At 50.1% G+C, this 23,357-nt stretch overlaps 1 protein-coding gene across 1 annotated transcript in view; it reads left to right on the top strand.

The window, feature by feature from the left end:
- Positions 1–23,357, top strand: part of SUPT6H (SPT6 homolog, histone chaperone and transcription elongation factor) — a 1,180,384-nt gene that overhangs the window by 855,145 nt on the left and 301,882 nt on the right. Inside the window, exons 26-28 of the mRNA XM_078680107.1 lie at positions 7,089–7,236; positions 7,637–7,779; positions 7,930–8,070. Coding sequence (XP_078536233.1) covers positions 7,089–7,236; positions 7,637–7,779; positions 7,930–8,070 — 432 coding nt within the window. The remainder of the gene's footprint in view (positions 1–7,088; positions 7,237–7,636; positions 7,780–7,929; positions 8,071–23,357) is intronic.

The raw sequence follows: 23,357 nt of genomic DNA, 5'->3' as shown, positions 1-23,357 counted from the left end.
CTGACCACTATCTAAATACTATGTCCACAATAATCGATGAGGTGGCGCCCATGCAACTAAAAAGAGTCTCGTCCAAGAAGACTTCCAACCCATGGTATGACGGAAGCCTCAATGAGGATAGACGGGCGATGCGAATGGCAGAGCGCACCTGGAGGTCAGCCCCCTCTGCAGTGCACCTAAAAAGTCTAAAGAAACAGAGAAACGCCTACTTCAGGAAAATAAAACGCTCAAAAAGAGACTTCTTCAGCCTCCAGCTCGCCCAAGCTAAAAACCGTCCAAGAAAACTGTTTGAGTTAGTCAGAACACAATCCAAAGAGCAACCCCAGACAATCAGGGCCATGGACGTTACTCCTTCCTGCGAAGACTTCTCTGCCTTCTTTATCCAAAAAACTGAGAGAATAAGAAGCGATCTCCTCAATGACGCTATCCTGTACTCCAACCCCCGACACACAGCAGTGCCTCAACCTAAGAACAATGCTACTTGGTCATCCTTTGACACTTACTCCGTAGAAGAAATTGGCAGACTGCTCAGCGCCCTGAAACCTTCCAATCACCTCTCTGACCCCCTTCCTGCTAACGCTGTAAAAGACTTTTCCCCCTGGCTTCTCCCACTCTGGTCTAAGATTATCAATAGCTCTCTTCAACAAGGATCCATCCCCAACGCCCTCAAAGTAGGGCAAGTCACACCGCTACTAAAAAAACCAACAGCAGACCCCACTGATCTAAACAATTACCGACCTATCACAAACATCCCCACTCTCGCTAAACTGTTGGAAAAATGTGTACAACTACAATTGACTAAACACATAGATAAGTTTGACCTCCTAAACGCTCATCAGTCAGGCTTCCGAGCAGGGCACAATACCGAAACTGCCATGACTCACATAGTGGACGATGCCCTCCAAATCCTAGACCAAAATGATACCTGTCTCCTCATCCTTCTGGATCTCTCCTCAGCATTCGATACAGTTAAACATGAGAACTTACTCGAACTGTTAAACACAAGGATGGGCATATCTGGGACTGTTCTAAAGTGGTTCACCTCATTTCTACACAACCGGACACAAAGAATCAAAAGCAACAACCTGCTGTCCTCTCCGGTACCTGTATCGCTAGGCGTCCCTCAAGGATCCTCCCTCTCCCCAACACTGTTCAACCTAGTTATGGAACCTCTCACTACGTTGTTACAGGCTTCTAATGTGCACTTTCACATGTATGCCGACGACACCCAACTTTATCTCAAAATACAATCTCCCAAGGACATCATGCTGCTGAACACCACGATCAGAAACACCCAATCCTGGCTTGCTGAGAATCACCTCAAACTCAATGCTCTGAAGACCGAGTTCCTCCTGATCTCACCTCCCGCTAAAATATCCACGGCTCAAACATGGCTTAAGCAATTAACGGCTCTAAATGTACAGCCCATCGTAGTAGACTCAGCAAAATCTTTAGGCATAACACTTGACACCAATCTCAACATGCAGCAGCACATCAGCAAGGCAACCAAAGGAGCGAACTTCCAAATCAATACCCTGAGAAAACTTAAACCTTTCCTTCCTGCCAAAGACTTTCAAACTGCAGTTCAATCTATAGTCATCCCGCACATAGAATACGGGAGCACCGCCCTCTGCGGGCTCCCCCTAACTACAACGGCACCCCTACGAGCGTCCCTTAACGCCGCAGCGAGACTAGTCACAGGCTCAAAAAAACACTTGCATATCTCCCCGGACTTTAAATCACTGAACTGGCTACCTTTTGAAGCCAGAATTCAACTGAAAATTGCATGCATGACACACAAGGCTGTGCATCTGAATTCACCCGCCTACCTCACTCAAAAGTTGACAATTTCGGGTGGCTCCCGAACTACTAGGAGCACAAACAATCTTTTGCTGAAACCTCGAAGATTTCGGAAGGAAAAAACGTATAAACGTTCCTTTTCAGGAATGGCACCCAGGATCTGGAACTCACTCCCTCCTGAAACAAGACTCATCTCCTCCAATACAATCTTTAAGAAAGAAGTTAAAGCGATCCTCATGGCAAAATACACATGACCTATTACTCCGTATCACTCATAAATCTGCTCTGTAAGGCCTGTCCGACCTTGGCCTATTGTACCACCCGTATTATCGAATTACGTAATTGTATACGCTCACTCTTTGTATTTTGTTATAATGCTCGTTGCACCTGGTTGATTATGTATATTGTTATAGTGTTGACGCACCTGGTTGACTTTGCACACTTTACCCTCTCCACCTCAACGATCTTTACATCCCTTCTACTGTCGCACCTGTGGGGACTATACATCCTGCACACACCCACCTCAACTTGGCCCACCTTTAAACTCTAAATACTCTAAACACGCTTAAGCAAGTATATGCTCCTTGGTATCGCACTTTATGCTATTGACGCAATTGTTTGTCTACTCTCAGTGTACCTACACTACCACACCTGTAACCTACCTCATGTCCTTTGACCTACCTATGTAACTAGCACCTTGTACCTAACTACCTCATATATTACTTTGTATATACGCTTTATTACTTTGTATTTCTACTTTGTATTTTTACTTGTAAAGCGCTCTGATATCTGCAAAGATCTTGTTCGCGCTGTATAAAACTCTCAAAATAAAATAAATAAATAAATGGATGGATGGAGGGAGAGAGATGGATGGATGGATGGAGGGAGAGAGATATGTATGGATGGATGGATGGATGGAGGGAGAAATGGATGGATGGATGGATGGAGGGAGAGATGGATGGATGGATGGAGGGAGAGATGGATGGATGGATGGATGGATGGAGGAAGAGACGGATGGATGGAGGGAGAGATGGATGGATGGAGGGAGGGAGGGAGAGATGGAGGGAGGGAGAGATGGATGGAGGGAGAGATGGATGGATGGAGGGAGAGATGGATGGAGGGAGAGATGGATGGAGGGAGAGATGGATGGAGGGAGAGAGATGGATGGATGGATGGATAGAGGGAGAGATGGATGGATGGAGGGAGAGATGGATGGATGGATGGAGAGAGATGGATGGATGGAGGGAGAGAGATGGATGGATGGATGGATGGAGAGAGAGAGATGGATGGATGGATGGAGGGAGAGAGATGGATGGAGGGAGAGAGATGGATGGATGGAGGGAGAGAGATGGATGGAGGGAGAGAGATGGATGGATGGATGGAGGGAGATGGATGGATGGAGGGAGAGAGGGAGAGATGGATGCATGGATGGAGGGAGAGAGGGAGAGAGATGGATGGATGGATGGAGAGAGAGAGGGAGAGAGATGGATGGATGGATGGAGAGAGAGAGGGAGAGAGATGGATGGATGGAGGGAGAGAGATAGATGGATGGATGGAGAGAGGGAGAGAGATAGATGGATGGATGGAGGGAGAGAGATGGATGGATGGATGGAGGGAGAGAGATGGATGGATGGAAGGAGAGAGATGGATGGAGGGAGGGAGAGAGATGGATGGATGGAGGGAGGGAGAGATGGATGGATGGAGGAAGAGAGATGGATGGATGGAGGGAGAGGGATGGATGGATGGATGGAGGGAGAAGGATGGATGGAGGGAGAGAGATGGATGGATGGAGGGAGAGAGAGATGGATGGATGGAGGGAGAGAGATGGATGGATGGATGGAGGGAGAGAGATGGATGGAGGGAGATGGATGGATGGATGGATGGATGGATGGAGGGAGGGAGATGGATGGAGGGAGGGAGGGAGAGAGATGGATGGAGGGAGGGAGGGAGAGAGATGGATGGATGGAGAGATGGATGGATGGAGAGATGGATGGATGGATGGAGAGATGGATGGATGGATGGAGAGATGGATGGAGGGAGAGATGGAGGGATGGAGAGAGAGATGGAGGGATGGAGAGAGAGATGGAGGGAGAAAGATGGATGGATGGATGGAGGGAGAGGGATGGATGGATGGATGGATGGAGGGAGAGAGATGGATGGATGGATGGATGGAGGGAGAGAGATGGATGGATGGAGGGAGAGATGGATGGAGGGAGAGCGATGGATAGAGGGAGAGAGATGGATGGATGGATGGATGGAGGGAGAGAGAGAGATGGATGGAGGGAGAGAGATGGATGGATGGATGGATGGATGGATGGAGAGAGATGGATGGATGGATGGATGGAGGGAGAGATGGATGGAGGGAGAGATGGATGGAGGGAGAGATGGATGGAGGGAGAGCGATGGATGGAGGGAGAGAGATGGATGGAGATGGATGGATGGAGGGAGAGAGATGGATGGATGGAGGGAGAGGATGGATGGATGGATGGATGGAGGGAGGGAGGGAGAGAGATGGATGGATGGAGGGAGGGAGGGAGGGAGGGAGGGAGAGAGATGGATGGATGGATGGATGGATGGATGGATGGATGGATGGATGGAGGGAGAGAGATGGATGTAGGGAGAGAGAGGGATGGATGGAGGGAGAGAGATGGATGGATGGAGGGAGAGAGATGGATGTAGGGAGAGAGAGGGATGGATGGAGGGAGAGAGATGGATGGATGGAGGGAGAGAGATGGATGGAGGGAGAGAGATGGATGGATGGAGAGAGAGAGATGGATGGATGGATGGATGGAGAGAGAGAGATGGATGGATGGATGGATGGAGAGAGAGAGATGGATGGATGGATGGAGGGAGAGAGATGGATGGATGGATGGATGGAGGGAGAGAGATGGATGGATGGATGGCGGGAGAGAGATGGATGGAGAGAGATGGATGGATGGAGGGAGAGAGATGGAGGGAGGGAGGGAGAGAGATGGATGGATGGATGGAGGGAGAGAGATGGATGGAGGGAGGGAGATGGATGGAGGGAGGGAGGGAGAGAGATGGATGGATGGAGGGAGGGAGAGAGATGGATGGATGGAGGGAGAGAGAGAGATGGATGGATGGAGGAAGAGGGATGGATGGAGGGAGAGAGATAGATAGATGGAGGGATGGAGGGATGGGTGGGTGGATGGATGGATGGATGGATGGATGGATGGATGGAGGGAGAGATGGATGGAGAGATGGATGGATGGATGGATGGAGAGATGTATGGAGGGAGAGATGGATGGATGGAGAGATGGATGGAGGGAGAGATGGATGGATGGATGGATGGAGGGAGAGATGGATGGATGGATGGATGGAGGGAGGGAGAGATCGATGGAGGGAGAGATGGATGGATGGAGGGAGAGATGGATGGATGGATGGAGGGAGAGATGGATGGAGGGAGCGATGGATGGAGGGAGAGATGGATGGAGGGAGCGATGGATGGAGGGAGAGATGGAGGGAGAGAGATGGATGGATGGAGGGAGACAGATGGATGGAGGGAGACAGATGGATGGATGGAGGGAGACAGATGGATGGAGGGATAGATGGATGGATGGATGGATGGAGAGAGGGAGGGATGGATGGAGGGAGAGATGGATGGATGGAGGGAGAGAGTGAGGGAGAGAGATGGATGGATGGAGGGAGGGAGAGAGATGGATGGATGGATGGAGGGAGAGAGATGGATGGATGGAGGGAGAGAGATGGATGGATGGATGGAGGGAGGGAGAGAGATGGATGGATGGATGGAGAGAGATGGATGGATGGAGGGAGAGAGATGGATGGAGGGAGAGAGATGGATGGAGGGAGAGAGAGATGGATGGAGGGAGAGAGAGATGGATGGAGGGAGAGAGATGGATGGAGGGAGAGAGATGGATGGAGGGAGAGAGATGGATGGATGGAGGGAGAGAGATGGATGGATGGATGGAGGGGGAGAGATGGAGGGGGGAGGGAGCGAGATGGAGGGAGCAAGATAGAGAGGGAGAGAGCGAGATGGGGAGAGGGAGAGCACGAGATGGGGAGAGGGAGAGCGCGAGATGGGGAGAGGGAGAGCGCGAGATGGGGAGAGGGAGAGCGCGAGATGGGGAGAGGGAGAGCGCGAGATGGGGAGAGGGAGAGAGCGAGATGGGGAGAGGGAGAGCGAGAGATGGGGAGAGGGAGAGCGCGAGATGGAGAGAGGGAGATGGAGAGGAAGGGAGAGAGAAATGGAGAGAGAGAGAGAGAAATGGAGAGGGAGGGAGAGAGAAATGGAGAGGAAGGGAGAGAGAAATGGAGAGTGCGAGATGGAGACGGAAGGATAGAGATGGAGGGATAGGGACCGGAGTGAGAAGGATGAATAGTTAGAGATGAATAGCTAGAGTTCGATAGATCTATAGATAGAGATAGAGATATAGAGATAGATAGAACTAGAGATAGATCTAGATATATAGAGGTAGCTATAGATAGCTAGGTAGAGATAGATATATAGTTAGATAGATATAGATAGATCTATTATTTGAAAACACGGAATTTCCTACCTCTCTTTGTTTGAATTTTAAGACCCTATTTAGGGCTACTCTTTACTTCATGAGGAGAGCCGCTCCTTTAGTCTCACATTCATCAAGGAGAGTGGGCCCACGTAAATATCCATGATCTCTCCTTGTGCCAGCCGACCTCTTGTTTTCTCCATATACACCGTACTAGAAGTTAAAATGCTAAATGGCCTGTGTTTTTATGTGGAATGGTGCTTTGCATGGCATAATTTTACTCCTCTAATACAGTTTATCTGGTGAGCGGTTTTACCCATCCACGCTCTGCATCCTCAGAATGCCTGTTTTAGACTTCTTTGTAGTATGCCCAGTCTTTGTCATGCAATCAGTACTACCAGCCAATTAACAATTTCCCTTGACATGCCTACACCCCTCACACCAGGCTTAATGATTTCTACTATTGATGTCACAGCCTAGCTGATTGTTATTATTTAATTTCTTTGAATAAAGGTGGAATCTCAGAATTTGTTGGTGCATGCATCTGATTTACACCGTAAAGTCAATATAAGAATCCCAGATCGTGCAGCTCATTATGTCGTGTCTTTCAGATAGACCAGGACATTGCATCGATCAGGCATTATTCATTAGCTTACCTTTGTGTTTGTATCAAGATTGTATTGCCAGATTAGGCTGCCTGAGCATTGGAACATTTGTTAGTTCAATACGCTGTGGACATGTTTATTTGTTTAACTGATCAATGCATCTATTATTACCAACCTTTTGCTTGTGTACTTTCAGGGCTATGGTGACAAGCACATCACATTATATGACATCCGAGCTGAACTGAGTTGCAGGTACAAGGACCTGAGAACCACCTTCCGCTCTCCGAACACAGAAGAAATTTTTAACATGTTGTCCAAGGAAACACCAGAAACATTCTATATAGGTAGTTTCTCCTAAATTATTATTGATTGTTTTATTTTAATTTGCATAATTTCTGTATCGAGGCAGTTTGCACATAGTCACAAAATATAATAAACCAACTAAATGCAGTCATATAATTTTATTGCAAGACGTCCAAAATCTATTTTTATAGACTGAAATGCAGGGGAGTTTACAGTTTGTCTAATGAGTAGAAATAATTAAACAAATGTATGCCTCTACTTAGAAAGAGCATTACTGATCTACTAAATTAGAAAGTGAATATTGGAGTGAAGGTATATGAGTTAGCAAAAAGAGTGATTGTAGGGAAATAAAATGAGAACTTAAAACGTGTGTAGCAGTTTATCATGCTCCTGAGTGAACACTGTAACAGCAGTGATCAAATTGTCTTTGCTTCTCCTTAGGAAAGCTGATTACGTGTAACGTGACTGGCATTGCACATCGACGACCTCAGGGTGAGAGCTATGATCAGGCTATCAGGAATGATGATACCGGCCTCTGGCAGTGCCCCTTCTGTCAACAAGATAATTTTCCAGAACTCAGCGAGGTATGGCACAGCCCTGTTTAGAAACATTTTCTTTTTGGTGAAAGTATATTTCCAAAAAGTACTTTTATGATGATATTTACAAGGTCCTATGTTATGTTTGGTTTGTTATTGCTGCTTGTCTCTGAAGGTTTCTAACCTCCTGTGTTACAGGTGTGGAATCACTTTGACAGTGGTTCTTGCCCGGGTCAGGCAATCGGGGTGAAGGCACGAATTGATAACGGTGTAACTGGCTTTGTACCTACTAAGTTCCTGAGCGACAAAGTTGTGAAACGTCCAGAAGAGAGAGTGAAGGTAGGAGAAGACTTAACATAGACTTAGAGACCATCCTTTTTTTCTTCGATCATTTTTACCGTCTAATGACATTTATGCACCTCCATACGAATACGAAGATTCGTTTCATTGTGAAGCTCTCGTCATCTGTCATAAGAGCAATGTTAGCCATGAGACCCACTATATTCTATTTGTATTGTATCTGCCAACCAAACCCACTTCTTTGCGGTTGGTTGTAAATATTTTTTTTCTTTCTGAGTTGTTTTGATTTCCCTTCTCCTAGAGTTTCACTTGTTAAATAAAAATGTTTGTTAGCCCAAAACCTTGTATCTCACCAGGGCCATGCACTATTTATTACACATGACTTTCCAGGAAGCTTCTTTCCTCCCATAGTGGCTAATACTTTCAGTGTTGCTGTACAGTTTATGGGGTGAGGATAGCAGAATCAAGGAGCCTTCCCTGCATTTCGTTTTCTCTTATGTTGTTGTAAAATAGTTTTGCAGCGTGAATCTTTTCTGGATTCATATGCTGTGCATCATTCCACCATCTAGTGGGTGGGTCCGGAATTGTAGTATTTCTTCTACTTTTTTGTTGTTGGTAGGCGTCGACATACCACCATTTGGTGTCCCTCTGTGACGTCGACGTGCTTCCTCTGGAAGCTCCCACCTTTGGTCGCCATCTTCAGAATCATTTTTACCTAAGATTGGAGAGAAGAATGGGCGAAAATTAAGGAAAGAAGTATACAGAACAGGAAAAGAAGTTCTTCGTCGTACCGGCCTTCGTGTCTTGCAGCCGGGGCGCAGCAAAGAGGAAAAAAATAAACTTCGACGTCATACGAAGGGGGATCCCTGTGCGCGGTAATGTACAAGACACCATTCAAGTTCTGCGACAATTGTCACCACGAGTACGCACAGAAGGATCAGCATCCGGTGTGCAACCTTTGCCTGCCGCTGGACCACCGAAGCGAAGCCGGCTAAGCATGCTCTGCTTTCACCCCAAAAACTTTGAGGGTAAGAGAGAGCGAGAGAAGAGCAAATTACAGCAAGCAGGGTCAAGGCCCACCACCATCGCTTCGGGGCCTAGGCCTCTCTAGCGAAGAGGAGGACAACGTCGCTGAAGGGCCTGAAGGCGAAGAGGACTCGTATTTCCCAATTGTAGAGGTCAAAAAGAAAACTTCAAAGGAGGCAAGAGAACCATCGACCCCGAAAAAGATAGGCGACCCACAAAAGAGTGACTCTAAGTCCTCGAAAGGAGCCTCAACATTAAAACATTCGACGACTGCAAGCACGTCAAAGTACAAACAGTTTGTTGGTCCCTTAGACAAGGACTCCGAGACGGCGAAAATCCTAGAAAGAAAAAGTAATCGAAAGACAGTCACGAAAAGGACTCTTCGACGTCAAAGAAAGAGAGGGTTAAACAAGCTTCGACAGCGGCGTCATCAAGCTCGAAAAGAAAGGCAGAAAATCTCGATGCCGAAACACAAGCGTCCGAGATGGAAAAGAAAAAGAAGAGGCTCGAAGTCGAAATGGCGAGTATCTTGCAACTCTTGATGAGGAAATGAAGCAATTCAAAAGTCCGCCCAAAATTTTAACCGACTTCGTAAAGGAGGTAGAGAAACTAGAGCCGCCAACAACTCCAGAACCGGTCGAAGAAGAATACTTTTTTGAAGCCGAAGGAGAGGAAGAGGACCAAATCTATGGGGGTTTAGCGACCTTGGAGGCTCAAGACCTACAGTGGCAAGATCTCTACGCCGAATTACCAGAAGAAGTGGTGGATACATATCCATCCGGGCCTTTACCACCAGATGGGATGTACAACCAAGTCATAAAGAAAGCAGCAGACACGTATGGAGTGCAATTGGAGGAAGAAAAGACCCAATCTTTCCTTCCCATGCTGCCAAGTGTACTGGACCAGGGTAACGAAGCCTTTAAAGAACCTGCCACATGCAAAGCAGTCACACCAAGAGGGGAGAAAAAGTACAAGCATTTTTCTAAGGATCCTATGTACATCAGGGGGTTGGTACCTGCTGACTCCATGATTACTTCCATGGCTCAGAAGAGAGCTAAAGTCCCCACCAATGTTGGCCCACCACCAGACAAGGAGAGCAAGAGAATGGATCTCATGGGAAGAAAGGTGGAAAGAAGTGCAGCAATACAGTGGTGCATCGCAAACTCAAATGCATTGATCAACAGATTTGCATATCAACATTGGGAGGAGGTTGGAGAGCTACTAAAACGTGTGCCAGAACAGTTCCAAATAAGGGCAAAACACTCAGTGGAAGAGGGGACAAACATGGCGAACACATGTTTGAAAACAGCCCTAGATGCGGCAGAAACATCTAGCGTACCGATGATGATCGCGGTTCCTGAGAGAAAATACGCCTGGCTACGAATGTTAGGTTTCAAACTAGAGGTACAGAACAACATACTAAACCCTCCGTTCAATGGTGAACAGCTATTTGGACAGCTGTGGATGAGAAATTAAACCAATTAAAAAAGGACAATGAAACAGCAAGGTCCATGGGGGCACTACAATTCAGAGGCATGGGTATTGGCACACCCTCACGGAAACCAACAGGCAGGGGTAACCACCAACCTGCAACCTCACACCACACCTTTCAACAAGGTTACCAAGGAGTAAGCCACGGACAACAGGGTCAACAACAACAAAACTTGGCAACACCAACATGGAAGGCAATCCTTTTGAGGGCACCATTCAGGAAGAGGCCAACCGCAAAGAGGGAGACCGCAAACCACCTCCAAGTGACTTCACTCCAAGGGTTGCGCACCCTCAAACAACAACGCAGAGGGTGCTACAAGATACAAGCACACAACAAAATCATGGTCCTATAACCAAACAATTCCTCCAACATGTTACACCAGTAGGAGGCAGGTTAAGATTTAGAAGAAAATTACCTCGGACAAATGGATATTAAACATAATACGATACGGTTACTGCACAGGATTGCAAAACATCCTCCAAACAACAAGGTGCATTCAGCAAAATAACTATCTCAATTGCTCGAAAAAGTACAAGAACTTCTGAACAAAGAGGCAATAGAAAAAGTACCACACAAGGAAAAGAGCAATGGCATTTACTCCACGTACGTCCTCATTTCAAAGGTAGACCGAACTTTATGACCAATACTAGACCTCAGGTTCCTAAACAAATTCGTAAAGACTCAAAAATTCAAGATGGCAACTTGGCAAGAGGATATACCTCAGATACAAACAGGAGACTACATGGCAACTATAGACTTAAGGGACGCATGCTTGCACATTCCCATGAACAGAAGACACAAGGGTCTGTTAAGATGTGTGATCAACAGAACACACTGCCAATTCAGGGTGCTACCATTCAGACTGAAATCAGCACCAATAGTCTTCACAAAATGCCTAGCTGCAGTAGCGGCCCACCTAATAAATCAAGGAATTAATGTTTATCCATACCTGGACAACTGGTTAGCTCCTTTTATCTCTGCAAACAACATATACAGCAAGTTATGCATACACTGGTCCAACTCTGTTTCTCAATCCACCGAGTGAAATCGTAACCAGAGCAAGTAAAGGTGTTCTTAGGGGCAGAAATCAACACAATACTAGGGAAAATATTCCCAAGCAGGAAAAGAACATTAGCAAGACTGAAGGAGACACATCTATACCACAAGGGGCAAGCTCTGACTGTGAGGACAGTGGGGAAACTGCTAGGGATGATGGGTTCATGCATTCAGCTAGTCCCAAACGTTCGACTGCACATGAGACCGTTCAGGAATGGCTTCAATAACAATGGTCACAGGCAACAGGGAGTTGGGAGGATCTAGTGGTTGTCACATAAACAGTTCACCAAGAGAAGGCATGGTGGAACAGAAAGAACATAGCACGGGGTAGACTTTTCACACAACCAACTCCAGCAGTGATGATCACAACAGATGCTTCCCAGGTAGCATGGGGAGCGCACATGAACAACCTGAAAGTAAAGGGATTGTGGACACAACAGGATGCGGTAAAACACATCAATTTCCTGAAATTAAAAACTGTGTTCCTAGCCTTAAAAGCCTTTCAGAAAGAACTCTACAGGAAAAGGGTGTTAATACAGACAATACAACCACCATGTTTTACTTAAACAAACAAGGAGGGACACAGTCTTTAGCACTCTAAACCCTAGCGCAACAACTATGGAGATGGGCGATCCCAAGGAGAATAGACATATTGGCAATACATCTGCTAGGAAAGGACAATTCTGAAAGATACATCTGCCAGTGGGAATTGAATCAATCGGAGATCGAAAAGATATTTAAAAAATGGGGAACCCCACAAATCAACCTATTTGCAACTCCCCACAATGCAAAATGCCAACACTTCGCATCCATGCAACCGTGCAAACTGTCTCTAGGGTATGCACTGTGGGTATACTGGTCAGGGATAGTTGCTTACACTTTCCCCCCAATACCACTACTACTCAGGGTGATAACAAAATGCAAGCTCAGCCAAAGGACATTAATAGTCATAGCACTTCCGTGGGCCAGATAGACTTGGTTCTCACAGATAATGGAGATAACTCAAGGAAGAATGCATAAGTTTTCAAAGAGAAAGGACCTCTTAACAATGCAAAACGGAAGGTGCTACACCCAGAACCAGAGAGCCTAAGCCTAGCAGCATGGCTCCTGAGGACTTAGAATTCGCTCACCTCAAACTTCCAGAGAGCACAATGGCAGTGCTCTGAGAGGCGAGGAAACTTACAACAAGAAAGTGTTACAAAGCCAAATGGGAAGGATTCTCTGAATGGTGCCTTAAGGAAAAACTTTCAAAGAAAATCACAAAGGAATCAACGATGCTAAAATGCTTAAAATATTTACTACAGAATAAACTAAGCTACACATCTATAAAGGTACACTTAGCAGCAATTGTAGCGTACACAAGGGGCGAAACAGGGAAAAGTTTTTTCTGATCCCATGTGGTCAAAAGATTTCTAGAAAGAGCAAAGAGAATAGCACCTCCAAAGAGGATGCCACCACCTGCACGGAACCTCAATGTAGTGCTCCCTTAAAGATGAAAGCACCATTCGAATCCCTCCACAAAGCAACACTACAAATGCTCACACAAAAAACAGCGTTTTTAGTTGCAATTACCTCACTACGTAGAGTAATTGAATTGCAAGAGCTAACACTACAAGAGCCCTACTTCCAAATACATAATGACTGTTGGACTTTGGCCCTTAGGGCAGGTTCACCCCTAGACTTTTTGCTTGAAATGGTGACCTGGAGATGGTGATTTTTGGATTCTGCGCACTTTCACTGTGTCCCAGTGGAAAGTGCGTGCGCACTCTGAGTGCATGTGCTGAGCTAGGCCTGCCCGCCCATAGGAATGCATGGGGAATGTATGTGTCCCTGGTAGTTCCTGATGCGTGGGGTGTACAGGCTTGAGTCTGGTATGTGTGAACTCGTGAGAGTGAATGCTGCGATATGGTGTATGCAGCATGTATGTGTCTAGTAGCGAAGCGCCATTTCTAGACATGGCTGTACGTGTGCTGTGAGGGTGCTGGCGTGTGATTGGCTGGAGCTGGCTGGCATGCCAGGCTCCAGGAAGTCTGGATGGGTCTGCCCGGTGGTGAGTGGGAGATTAGCATGAGTGATGTGTGGGAGGAGTGTACCTGTGTCCTGGATGGGCTGGGTTTTCCCCCCACAATGCTGGCTCCGCCCCCCTGTGGTGTGTCTAATGACCCAAGCCCTGCCAGTGAATAGAGAGGGTGGTTGAGGTAAACGGAGTACTCAAGAACCAGCTGCGACTGGTTCCGCCCCCACCCTGCACCTTCAGACAAAGGAATGCACTGTATAACAAGCATTGAAAATGCAATAGGTCTCGCTATAGAAGAGTTTGACATTTTTCGTTTTGCATATGGATGAGTGGCGTTGCGTGGATGAGTGGCGTTGCGTGGATGAGTGGCGTTGCGTGGGTGAGTGGCGTTGCGTGGGTGAGTGGCGTTGCGTGGGTGAGTGGCGTTGCGTGGGTGAGTGGCGTTGCGTGGGTGAGTGGCGTTGCGTGGGTGAGCGGCGTTGCGTGGGTGAGCGGCGTTGCGTGGATGAGCGGCGTTGCGTGGATGAGCGGCGTTGCGTGGCTGAGCGGCGTTGCGTGGCTGAGCGGCGTTGCGTGGCTGAGTGGCGTTGCGTGGGTGAGTGGCGTTGCGTGGGTGAGTGGCGTTGCGTGGGTGAGTGGCGTTGCGTGTGTGTGTGGCGTTGCGTGTGTGTGTGGCGTTGCGTGTGTGTGTGGCGTTGCGTGTGTGTGTGGCGTTGCGTGTGTGTGTGGCGTTGCGTGTGTGTGGCGTTGCGTGTGTGTGTGGCGTTGCGTGTGTGTGTGGCGTTGCGTGTGTGTGTGGCGTTGCGTGGGTGTGTGGCGTTGCGTGGGTGAGTGGCGTTGCGTGGGTGAGTGGCGTTGCGTGGGTGAGTGGCGTTGCGTGGGTGAGTGGCGTTGCGTGGGTGAGTGGTGTTGCGTGTGTGAGTGGCGTTGCGTGTGTGAGTGGCGTTGCGTGTGTGAGTGGCGTTGCGTGTGTGAGTGGCGTTGCGTGTGTGAGTGGCGTTGCGTGTGTGAGTGGCGTTGCGTGTGTGAGTGGCGTTGCGTGTGTGTGTGGCGTTGCGTGTGTGTGTGGCGTTGCGTGTGTGTGTGGCGTTGCGTGGCTGAGTGGCGTTGCGTGGCTGAGTGGCGTTGCGTGGGTGAGTGGCGTTGCGTGGGTGAGTGGCGTTGCGTGGGTGAGTGGCGTTGCGTGGGTGAGTGGCGTTGCGTGGGTGAGTGGCGTTGCGTGGGTGAGTGGCGTTGCGTGGGTGAGTGGCGTTGCGTGGTTGAGTGGCGTTGCATGTGTGAGTGGCGTTGCATGTGTGAGTGGCGTTGCATGTGTGAGTGGCGTTGCATGTGTGAGTGGCGTTGCATGTGTGAGTGGCGTTGCATGTGTGTGTGGCGTTGCATGTGTGTGGCGTTGCGTGTGTGTGTGGCGTTGCGTGTGTGAGTGGCGTTGCGTGTGTGAGTGGCGTTGCGTGTGTGAGTGGCGTTGCGTGTGTGAGTGGCGTTGCGTGGCTGAGTGGCGTTGCGTGGCTGAGTGGCGTTGCGTGTGTGAGTGGCGTTGCGTGTGTGAGTGGCGTTGCATGTGTGAGTGGCGTTGCATGTGTGAGTGGCGTTGCATGTGTGAGTGGCGTTGCGTGTGTGAGTGGCGTTGCGTGTGTGAGTGGCGTTGCGTGTGTGAGTGGCGTTGCGTGTGTGTGTGGCGTTGCGTGTGTGTGTGGCGTTGCGTGTGTGTGTGGCGTTGCGTGTGTGAGTGGCGTTGCGTGTGAGTGGCGTTGCGTGGCTGAGTGGCGTTGCGTGGCTGAGTGGCGTTGCGTGGCTGAGTGGCGTTGCGTGGGTGAGTGGCGTTGCGTGGCTGAGTGGAGTTGCGTGGGTGAGTGGCGTTGCGTGGTTGAGTGGCGTTGCGTGTGTGAGTGGCGTTGCGTGGTTGAGTGGCGTTGCATGTGTGAGTGGCGTTGCATGTGTGAGTGGCGTTGCGTGTGTGAGTGGCGTTGCGTGTGTGAGTGGCGTTGCGTGTGTGTGTGGCGTTGCGTGTGTGTGTGGCGTTGCGTGTGTGTGTGGCGTTGCGTGTGTGTGTGGCGTTGCGTGTGTGAGTGGCGTTGCGTGTGTGAGTGGCGTTGCGTGGCTGAGTGGCGTTGCGTGGCTGAGTGGCGTTGCGTGGCTGAGTGGCGTTGCGTGGGTGAGTGGCGTTGCGTGGCTGAGTGGAGTTGCGTGGCTGAGTGGCGTTGCGTGGCTGAGTGGCGTTGCGTGTGTGAGTGGCGTTGCGTGTGTGAGTGGCGTTGCATGTGTGAGTGGCGTTGCATGTGTGAGTGGCGTTGCATGTGTGTGTGGCGTTGCGTGTGTGTGTGGCGTTGCGTGTGTGTGTGGCGTTGCGTGTGTGGCGTTGCGTGTGTGGCGTTGCGTGTGTGAGTGGCGTTGCGTGTGTGAGTGGCGTTGCGTGTGTGAGTGGCGTTGCGTGTGTGAGTGGCGTTGCGTGGGTGAGTGGCGTTGCGTGGGTGAGTGGCGTTGCGTGGGTGAGTGGCGTTGCGTGGGTGAGTGGCGTTGCGTGGGTGAGTGGCGTTGCGTGGGTGAGTGGCGTTGCATGGGTGAGTGGCGTTGCGTGGGTGAGTGAATGGTTAGCTGTTGCTTATGCGACGTATAGCACTTAATACTAAAGTAGGCAGACCTTCTTAGCCTTTGTGAGAATAATAGCAAAATAAAAATAAAAACCAGATCAAGTCAAGGACGCAAACGGCACCATGCTATTGTTTATTTACTCAGATGATATGCATAAAAATGTAACTTGTGAGCACGTTTCTCTAACTCTCCAATAATCCCATTACAACACTTTGTACAAATGAGATTGGGACTCATCCTTCCGAAGTCGAGAAAAATGTGCAACGCTGTGTTGAAGTTAATTTTTTTAATTAACAAAATGCAAATAATGTGGAGAGATTTCAAGTGATTCAGGAATGGGGGCCCTTGTAAAGAGAAAGTACGGCCGGCCTGGGCAGTGATAGGGGAGGAGGGAGGAGAAATGCGAGTCACGGCAGCAGCAGCCTTTGATGTGCCTGCCGGCCGGCCGTGAATAATTAGGGGGTGAGAAATGCGCTCGGAGGGCTGCCTTTGATGTGGTAATGCGAGGCAGGCAGGCAGGCGGCTGGTGGCATTGTGCACGCGCTTTTTAGGGCTTGCGCAAGCGCAATGACCTAAAAAGCACATGCACTTGAAGGAATCGCCAGTGGAATCGCCAGTGGATAAACACTGGATAAGCCCCTATAGAGCTTCGCCAGCTATGCGCTGAAGCGCATCAGCAGGCGAGCCCTAAAAATGGGGCTGTGTCCCCACAGATGTTGTTCTCTTCCAGGATCCTGAGGGGGCTGTTGCTGCTGGGCCAGAGGACCGCCACTTGGGGTGTCTCCCTGCCTGGAGACCCAGTGAGCTGGCTCTGGGCCCAGCCTTGCTCCCCCCTGCCTGCCTAGGCAGCTCTGGTGCTGGTCCCTGGGCTTTTGAGTCCCCCAGCGCCTGGAAGAGCTTGCATTTTCCTCCTAGCGCTTGGGAGCGCTTGATTTCGGCCCCCAGCGCTTAATAGCGCTTTATTTGCTTTCAAGAGCCTAGGAGCGCCGTTTCCTTGCTCATAGCGCTTTGGAGCGCTTTATGTTGCTCTCAGCACTGTGAGTGCTTAATTTCTTTTCGAGAGCGCAGGGAGCGCTTTGCCTGCCCTAGCGAGTGCCCACCTCGCTCATTTGTAGTTAATTTGCTGCTTTTACCTCGAGGGAGCCCACTCCTCGGTAAAATTCATCCCCCGCCTAGAAGTGCTGGAGACGGGCCGCCGCGCTGCCCGCGACGACCCGGAAGTGTTCCTGCCGGCCGGCCAATCAGGGAGCAGGCCGACCGGAAGTCCCGCCCCGCAGCCGCGACCCGGAAGTCAGGCAGGCCGGGGGCAGGACAGAGAGGCAACCGGAAGCGGACGGGAGGCCACCCCGCGCTCCGGTGAAGAGAGAAGCCGGCGTCTTCCCTTTCCCCCCCCAGGCTCCCAAAGCGAGGGAGAGCGAGGGAGAAGTGTGCAGAGAGCCCCGAGGAGCGGGAGCTCTCGTGGAGCAGCCGCCCGCCGCAGGAGACAGCCGGTGAGTGAAGCAGAGTCCGGGAGGGACTCCAACTCCGGGGGTAGTTTCTCCTTGTTCTTAGAGCGGCCCCAGTTGGCAGAGGGCCGCTCCAACGCTCCAGGGCATTTCCTTGAGCCACGAGGCTCGTGGGGCAATTTCGATTTGAGCCCCCCAGAGGGAGGGGCCCCACACCCGCTGCAGTTGCTGCCAGAGCCTGTCGAGGCTCCCGATCCAAGGCAGCATTTGTTTGTTGGAGCCATGAGGCTCCAGGGGCATAATCTGTTAGTTGAGCCCTGAGAGGCTCCCCGCCCCCATTTGGTGTTCAGAGCCTAGTGAGAGGCTCTTGAGGGCACCACGAGTCATTTTCGAGCCTAAGAGAGGCTCGAGGCACCCCCAGACTTCCCGGGTCCCCCGTGAGGGACCCCAACAGCCCAGTGAGGCTGCATTTTTTTGGTTTTAGAGCCCAGAGAGGCTCTAGGGGTGCACATCTTTGTCCTGGGGCACCAAGGCTCCCACGTGTGTTTTGCCCCGCCATCTTCACAGCTGCCCAGCACTTTGTGGGCAGCTGCCTCGTTTATGCCCTGACATTGGGACACATGGACAGTCACAGGTGGTGACTTGAGAGATTGGCGCAATTATTATTGTCTGTACACCTCTGAATGAATGTTATGCATTGCATCATGTGTTTTGTTCTTACACCCCTACAGGTATTGTGATACATAGGTGGTTGTTTTCTCCCTAGTACAGGTGGTGCTAGTGAGATCCTGGTTACCAGTGATTACTGGTTGTGTGCTATTTTGTGCTATATTCTATGTACTAAGTGCTATTTCTGAAAGTGCTACTTCTGATTCCTGACAGTGGTCCAGGTGGCCCTGTCTTGTAAATAATCCCCTGTAAATTCTGCCCGTGCCTCTGGCACATTGTAAAGTGTGTGTTGTATCTAATGTGTTTTGGTGTAATACAAAGGCTATTTTTATATAACCTTGTGTGGAGTTTCCTTTGTGGTGGGCCTTTGGTGGTTGTTGCTGGGGTGCGTGCGCAAATACTTAACTTACATCGCCTCCAAGTTTAGCCTTGCTGCTCGCGCCACGTTACCTAGAGGGCGAGTAGGGGTTATCTTGGCGTGTAACTCCCTTGCCCTGACTTGGGAGTGGTGGTCTCTGACTGACTTTGGCTAAAGCCCTGGCCAGCCAGGGATCCCATTTCCAACAATGACAGAATAGTCATGAGAACAGATCGCCACTTTATGCCAAAGGTGGTATCAAGGTTCCACATAAACCAAACAATACAAATACCAAGCTTCTTTCAAAAGACAAAATCACAAGCAGAAACGGCATTAAACACTCTGGATGCCGTAAGGGCAGTCATGTACTACATGGAAAGAACCAAAGAATACAGAAAGACACAGCAATTCTTTGTATCATTTGCCAAAAGTTTTCTCGGACAACCAGTGACCAAAAGTACCATTGCAAGGTGGATTGCACAAGCCATACAGTTTTGCAGCGTGAATCTTTCTGGATTCACTATGCTGTGCATTATTCCGCGGTCTGGTGGTTGGGTCCGGAATCGTAGTCTTTTCTTTTCTTTTTTTTCGTAGCCCAGGTGGGCGTCGACGTCCCACCTTTTGGTGTATTTCCGGTGACGTCGGCACGCTTCCTGCGGAAGCTCCCACTCTGGGGTGCCATCGTCAGATTCTTTTTTCCGCGGTTGGGTCTGGATCGTTCCCGAAAGGGCTCCAGACATTTTTGGAGAAAGAAGAAGAAAAATAAGCATTTTTGGACGAAAAGATATTGGAAAAGACAACAGGAGACTACACCATCGAAGAGGACCACGAAGGAGAAGGAGATTTTCAAGAACTTCGACGTCCATCGGAGAATGCACGCTCAGGGGGCCCCCTGAACGCAAGAGATGGACAACACTCCTTTCAAATTCTGCCGTAACTGCCACCACAAGTGCGCGCAGAAGGACCAGCACCCGGTTTTCAACCTTTGCCTGCCGGTCGACCACGAGAGCAAGGACTGCAACGCCTGCTCCGCCTTCACGCCGAAGACTCTTCGAGTTAGAGCGAGTCAGAGGGTAGCCATAGCCAGCATGCAGGGCAAGGGCCAGCCACCGTCCCTTCGAGACCTGGGGCTTTCGTCAGAGGAAGAGGACAACGTCGCCGGCGAAGACGACAGCTACACGGTCGTAGAGACCGATAATAAGAAGACTCCTAAGAAGGTAGGAGACTCTACGGCCCCTAAAGCCCAGAGAGACCCAGACTCTCGAAAAAACGAGGGCAAGTCCTCAAAAGCGCCGACGCCGAATGCTTCGGCGTCCGCGGCTACACCCAGGCCCAGCGGATCCTCTGAGAAGGACTCCCAGTCGCCAAAAGCTGGATAATAGCAGAAGACGTCGAAAAACGTCCCCGAAAAGGAACGTTCGACGCCGAGGGAAAAGGACCCGAAGAGCACTTCGGCGCCGACAAAGGACCCAAAAGCCAGCTCGGCGCCAAAACCTTAGACGCCGAAGGTCGGCTCGGCGCCGACCTATCCGCCGAAAAGAGCGGCCGAACCATTCGACACAGAACACGCTGCCAAAATGGAAAAAAAGAAGAGATGGCTCAAGTCCGAAATGGAGAACATCCTGCAGCGAAATAAAGAATTTGACGCCAGGATGAAGGACTTCGTGATCTCGACGAAACCCAAGCCACAGGTTGTCGAGATAACGGAGGAGGAGGACTACGACGTTGAAGGACAGTCGGGGAGCCCCGAGGGGTTCGATGATCCAGAAGAAGAAGCATCCTACTACGAAGATGAAGGGGACGATGACCGCAGGATGTTCCTCGGGTCTACATCCTCGTAGACTCAAGAGATAGAATGGCAAGACGTCGACACCGAGAGCCCGGAAGAGAGCGTTGACACGTATCCTTCGAGGCCCTCGCCACCAGATGACATTGGGGTTTACAACACAGTCTTCAGAAATGCAGCAACAGCTTTCGGGGTAAAACTCGACGAAGAGAAGCAGAAGGCAGATTTCCTTCTAGAGACACTGCTCCCCACACAAACCAGGAGCCAGTACCTACCCATGCATTCAAGGAGCCTGCAACCTGCAAAGCCGTCACACCCAGGACGGAGAAAAAGTATAAGCACTCCCCCAAGGACCCACCCTACATTCAGGGCTCGGTTTCTGCAGACTCCATGATCGCAGCCACGGCTAGGAAGAGGGCCAATGTGCCAACTACTTCTGGGCCACCCCAGACAAGGAAAGCAGGAGGATGGACCTGGTTGGGAGGAGGATCAAACGGAATGCCACAATGCACTGGCGCATGGCAAATTCCAACGCACTGCTCAACAGGCACCAGTACCAGGTCCTGGACGAACTGGGCCAGTTAATAAAACACATCCCTCAGGAATACAAACAAAGGGCTGAACACCTTGTGGAGGAGGGGAAGAATGTGGCAAATACTTGCCTCAAAACTGCCCTGGACGGAGTAGACACCTCCAGCAGACTCATGATGATGGGCATCACTGAAAGAAGGCAAGCCTGGCTCAGGATTTAAGGCTTCAAGCTGGAGGTGCAACACAGCATCCTGAACACCCCGTTCAATGGAGAGACATTGTTCGGGGCCCCAGTGGATGAGAAGCTCAGCCAACTGAAGAAAGATAACGAGACTGCAAGATCCATGGGGGCATTGCTGTTCAGAGGTACTAAGAGAGGCACCCCGTCACGAAGACGTAACGGAAGGGGAGGAAACCAGCCAGGAACATCACACAGTCCCACCAGGTTGACACCCAGACAGAGCAGGGGCAACAAAAGCAGTCCTGGCAGTACCAACCAAGAGGCCAGTCCATTCGCGGGAGAGGGAATGGACGTAGACAAAATAAGAGAGGGGGACAACAACCCCCCTCTGTGTGACTTAATCGAGCTCCATGTGCACACCCATGCAAAAACTCCCAGGGTGGAGCACGGATGCAACAGACAGCAGTTACGCGAAATAAGCACCTGCGAGCATGTAAGACCAGTGGGAGGAAGACTAAAGCACTTCTTCCAGGAGTGGAAGAGAATAACCTCAGACAAATGGGTACTCAACATCATAAAGTTCGGATACTGCATAGAGTTGGAAAGGAATCCACCAAACAGAAAGCCGAAAAGGAGGGCGCTAGCAAAGAAAGAGCTAGAGCTACTTCAAAAGGAAGCAAAAGAGCTCCTCCAGAAGCAGGCCATATAACCAGTACCTTACAGAGAAAGGAACAGGGGAGTGTACTCAACCTACTTCCAGGTACCAAAAGTAGACGAAACTATGAGACCCATCCTGGACCTAAAGTTCTTAAACAAATTCATGAGAACACAAAAATTCAAAATGACCTCCTTGCAAGAGGTACTTCCTCAATTACAAGGCGACAAATTCATGGTCACCATAGACCTCCAAGATGCCTACCTGCACATCCCAATGAACAGAGGGCACAAGCATCTGCTCAGATTCGTCATCAACAAAGACCACTACCAGTTCACAACCCTGGCGTTCGGGCTCAAATCGGCACCAAGGGTCTTCACAAAGTGCCTCGCAACAGTCGCAGCACACCTAAGAAGGGAAGGGATACACGTATGCCCTTACCTGGACGACAGGCTAATAAAAGCAAGCTCATACAGAACCTGCAAGCAGCACGCACAGAGAGTGACGAGCACACTGATGGCCCTAGGATTCTCCATCCACTGGGGGAAATCCTCAATGAAACCAGAATAAATAAAAATCTTCCTGGGAGCACAGATCAACACCTTATAAAGCAAGGTGTTCCCCAGCGAGAAGAGGACGGTAGCGCTGTTGAAGGAGACGTGACTCTACCAGAAGGGGCAAGCTCTAACGGTGAGGACGGCGAGCAAGGTCATGGGCATGATGGCTTCATGCATACACCTAGTGCCAAATGTAGATCTACACATGAGACCTTTCCAGGAATGGTTACAGGAGCAATGGTCACAAGCTACAGGTCGTTGGGAGGATCTAGTGGTTGTAACGCACTCAGTGCAGGAAGAGATGGCATGATGGAACATGGGGAACATAACAAGGGGGAAGCCTCTGATGCCACCAACGCCAACAGTGACCATCACCACAGACGCATCCCAGAAAGGAAGGGGCGCTCACATGGAGAAACTCAGAGTGAGGGGTCTGTGGACACCAGCAGATGCGGTCAGACAGATCAATTACCTGGAGTTGAAGACAGTTTTCCTCGCAATGAAGGCCTTCCAGACGAAACTGTACAACCAGAGAGTGTTGATCCAGACAGACAACACAACAGCGATGTTCTACATCAACAAGCAGGGAGGGACACAATCAGCCCCGCTTTCAAAACTAGCGCAAGAAATATGGAGATGGGCCATCCCACTCAAGATAGACCTGCTAGCCAAACACCTACCAGGGAAGGACAATGTAGAAGCAGACTGGCTCAGCAGACAAACATCGGCATCCCACGAGTGGGAGCTCAATGCACAGGAAACAAGGAGGCTGTTCGACAGGTGGGGGACACCATCGGTGGACCTATTTGCAACACGCCAAAATACAAAATGCCGAAACTTCGCATCCAGGCAGCCAAGGGAAGGGTCCCTGGGGAATGCCCTATGGATAGAGTGGTCGAAGACATTTGCTTACGCTTTTCCCCGATACCTCGGATACACAAGGTACTTAGCAAGTGCAGAA

Source organism: Lissotriton helveticus, chromosome 3_1, assembly GCF_964261635.1.
Source record: "Lissotriton helveticus chromosome 3_1, aLisHel1.1, whole genome shotgun sequence".
NCBI classification, from domain to species: domain Eukaryota; kingdom Metazoa; phylum Chordata; class Amphibia; order Caudata; family Salamandridae; genus Lissotriton; species Lissotriton helveticus.
This window is presented reverse-complemented; position numbering and strand designations above follow the sequence as displayed.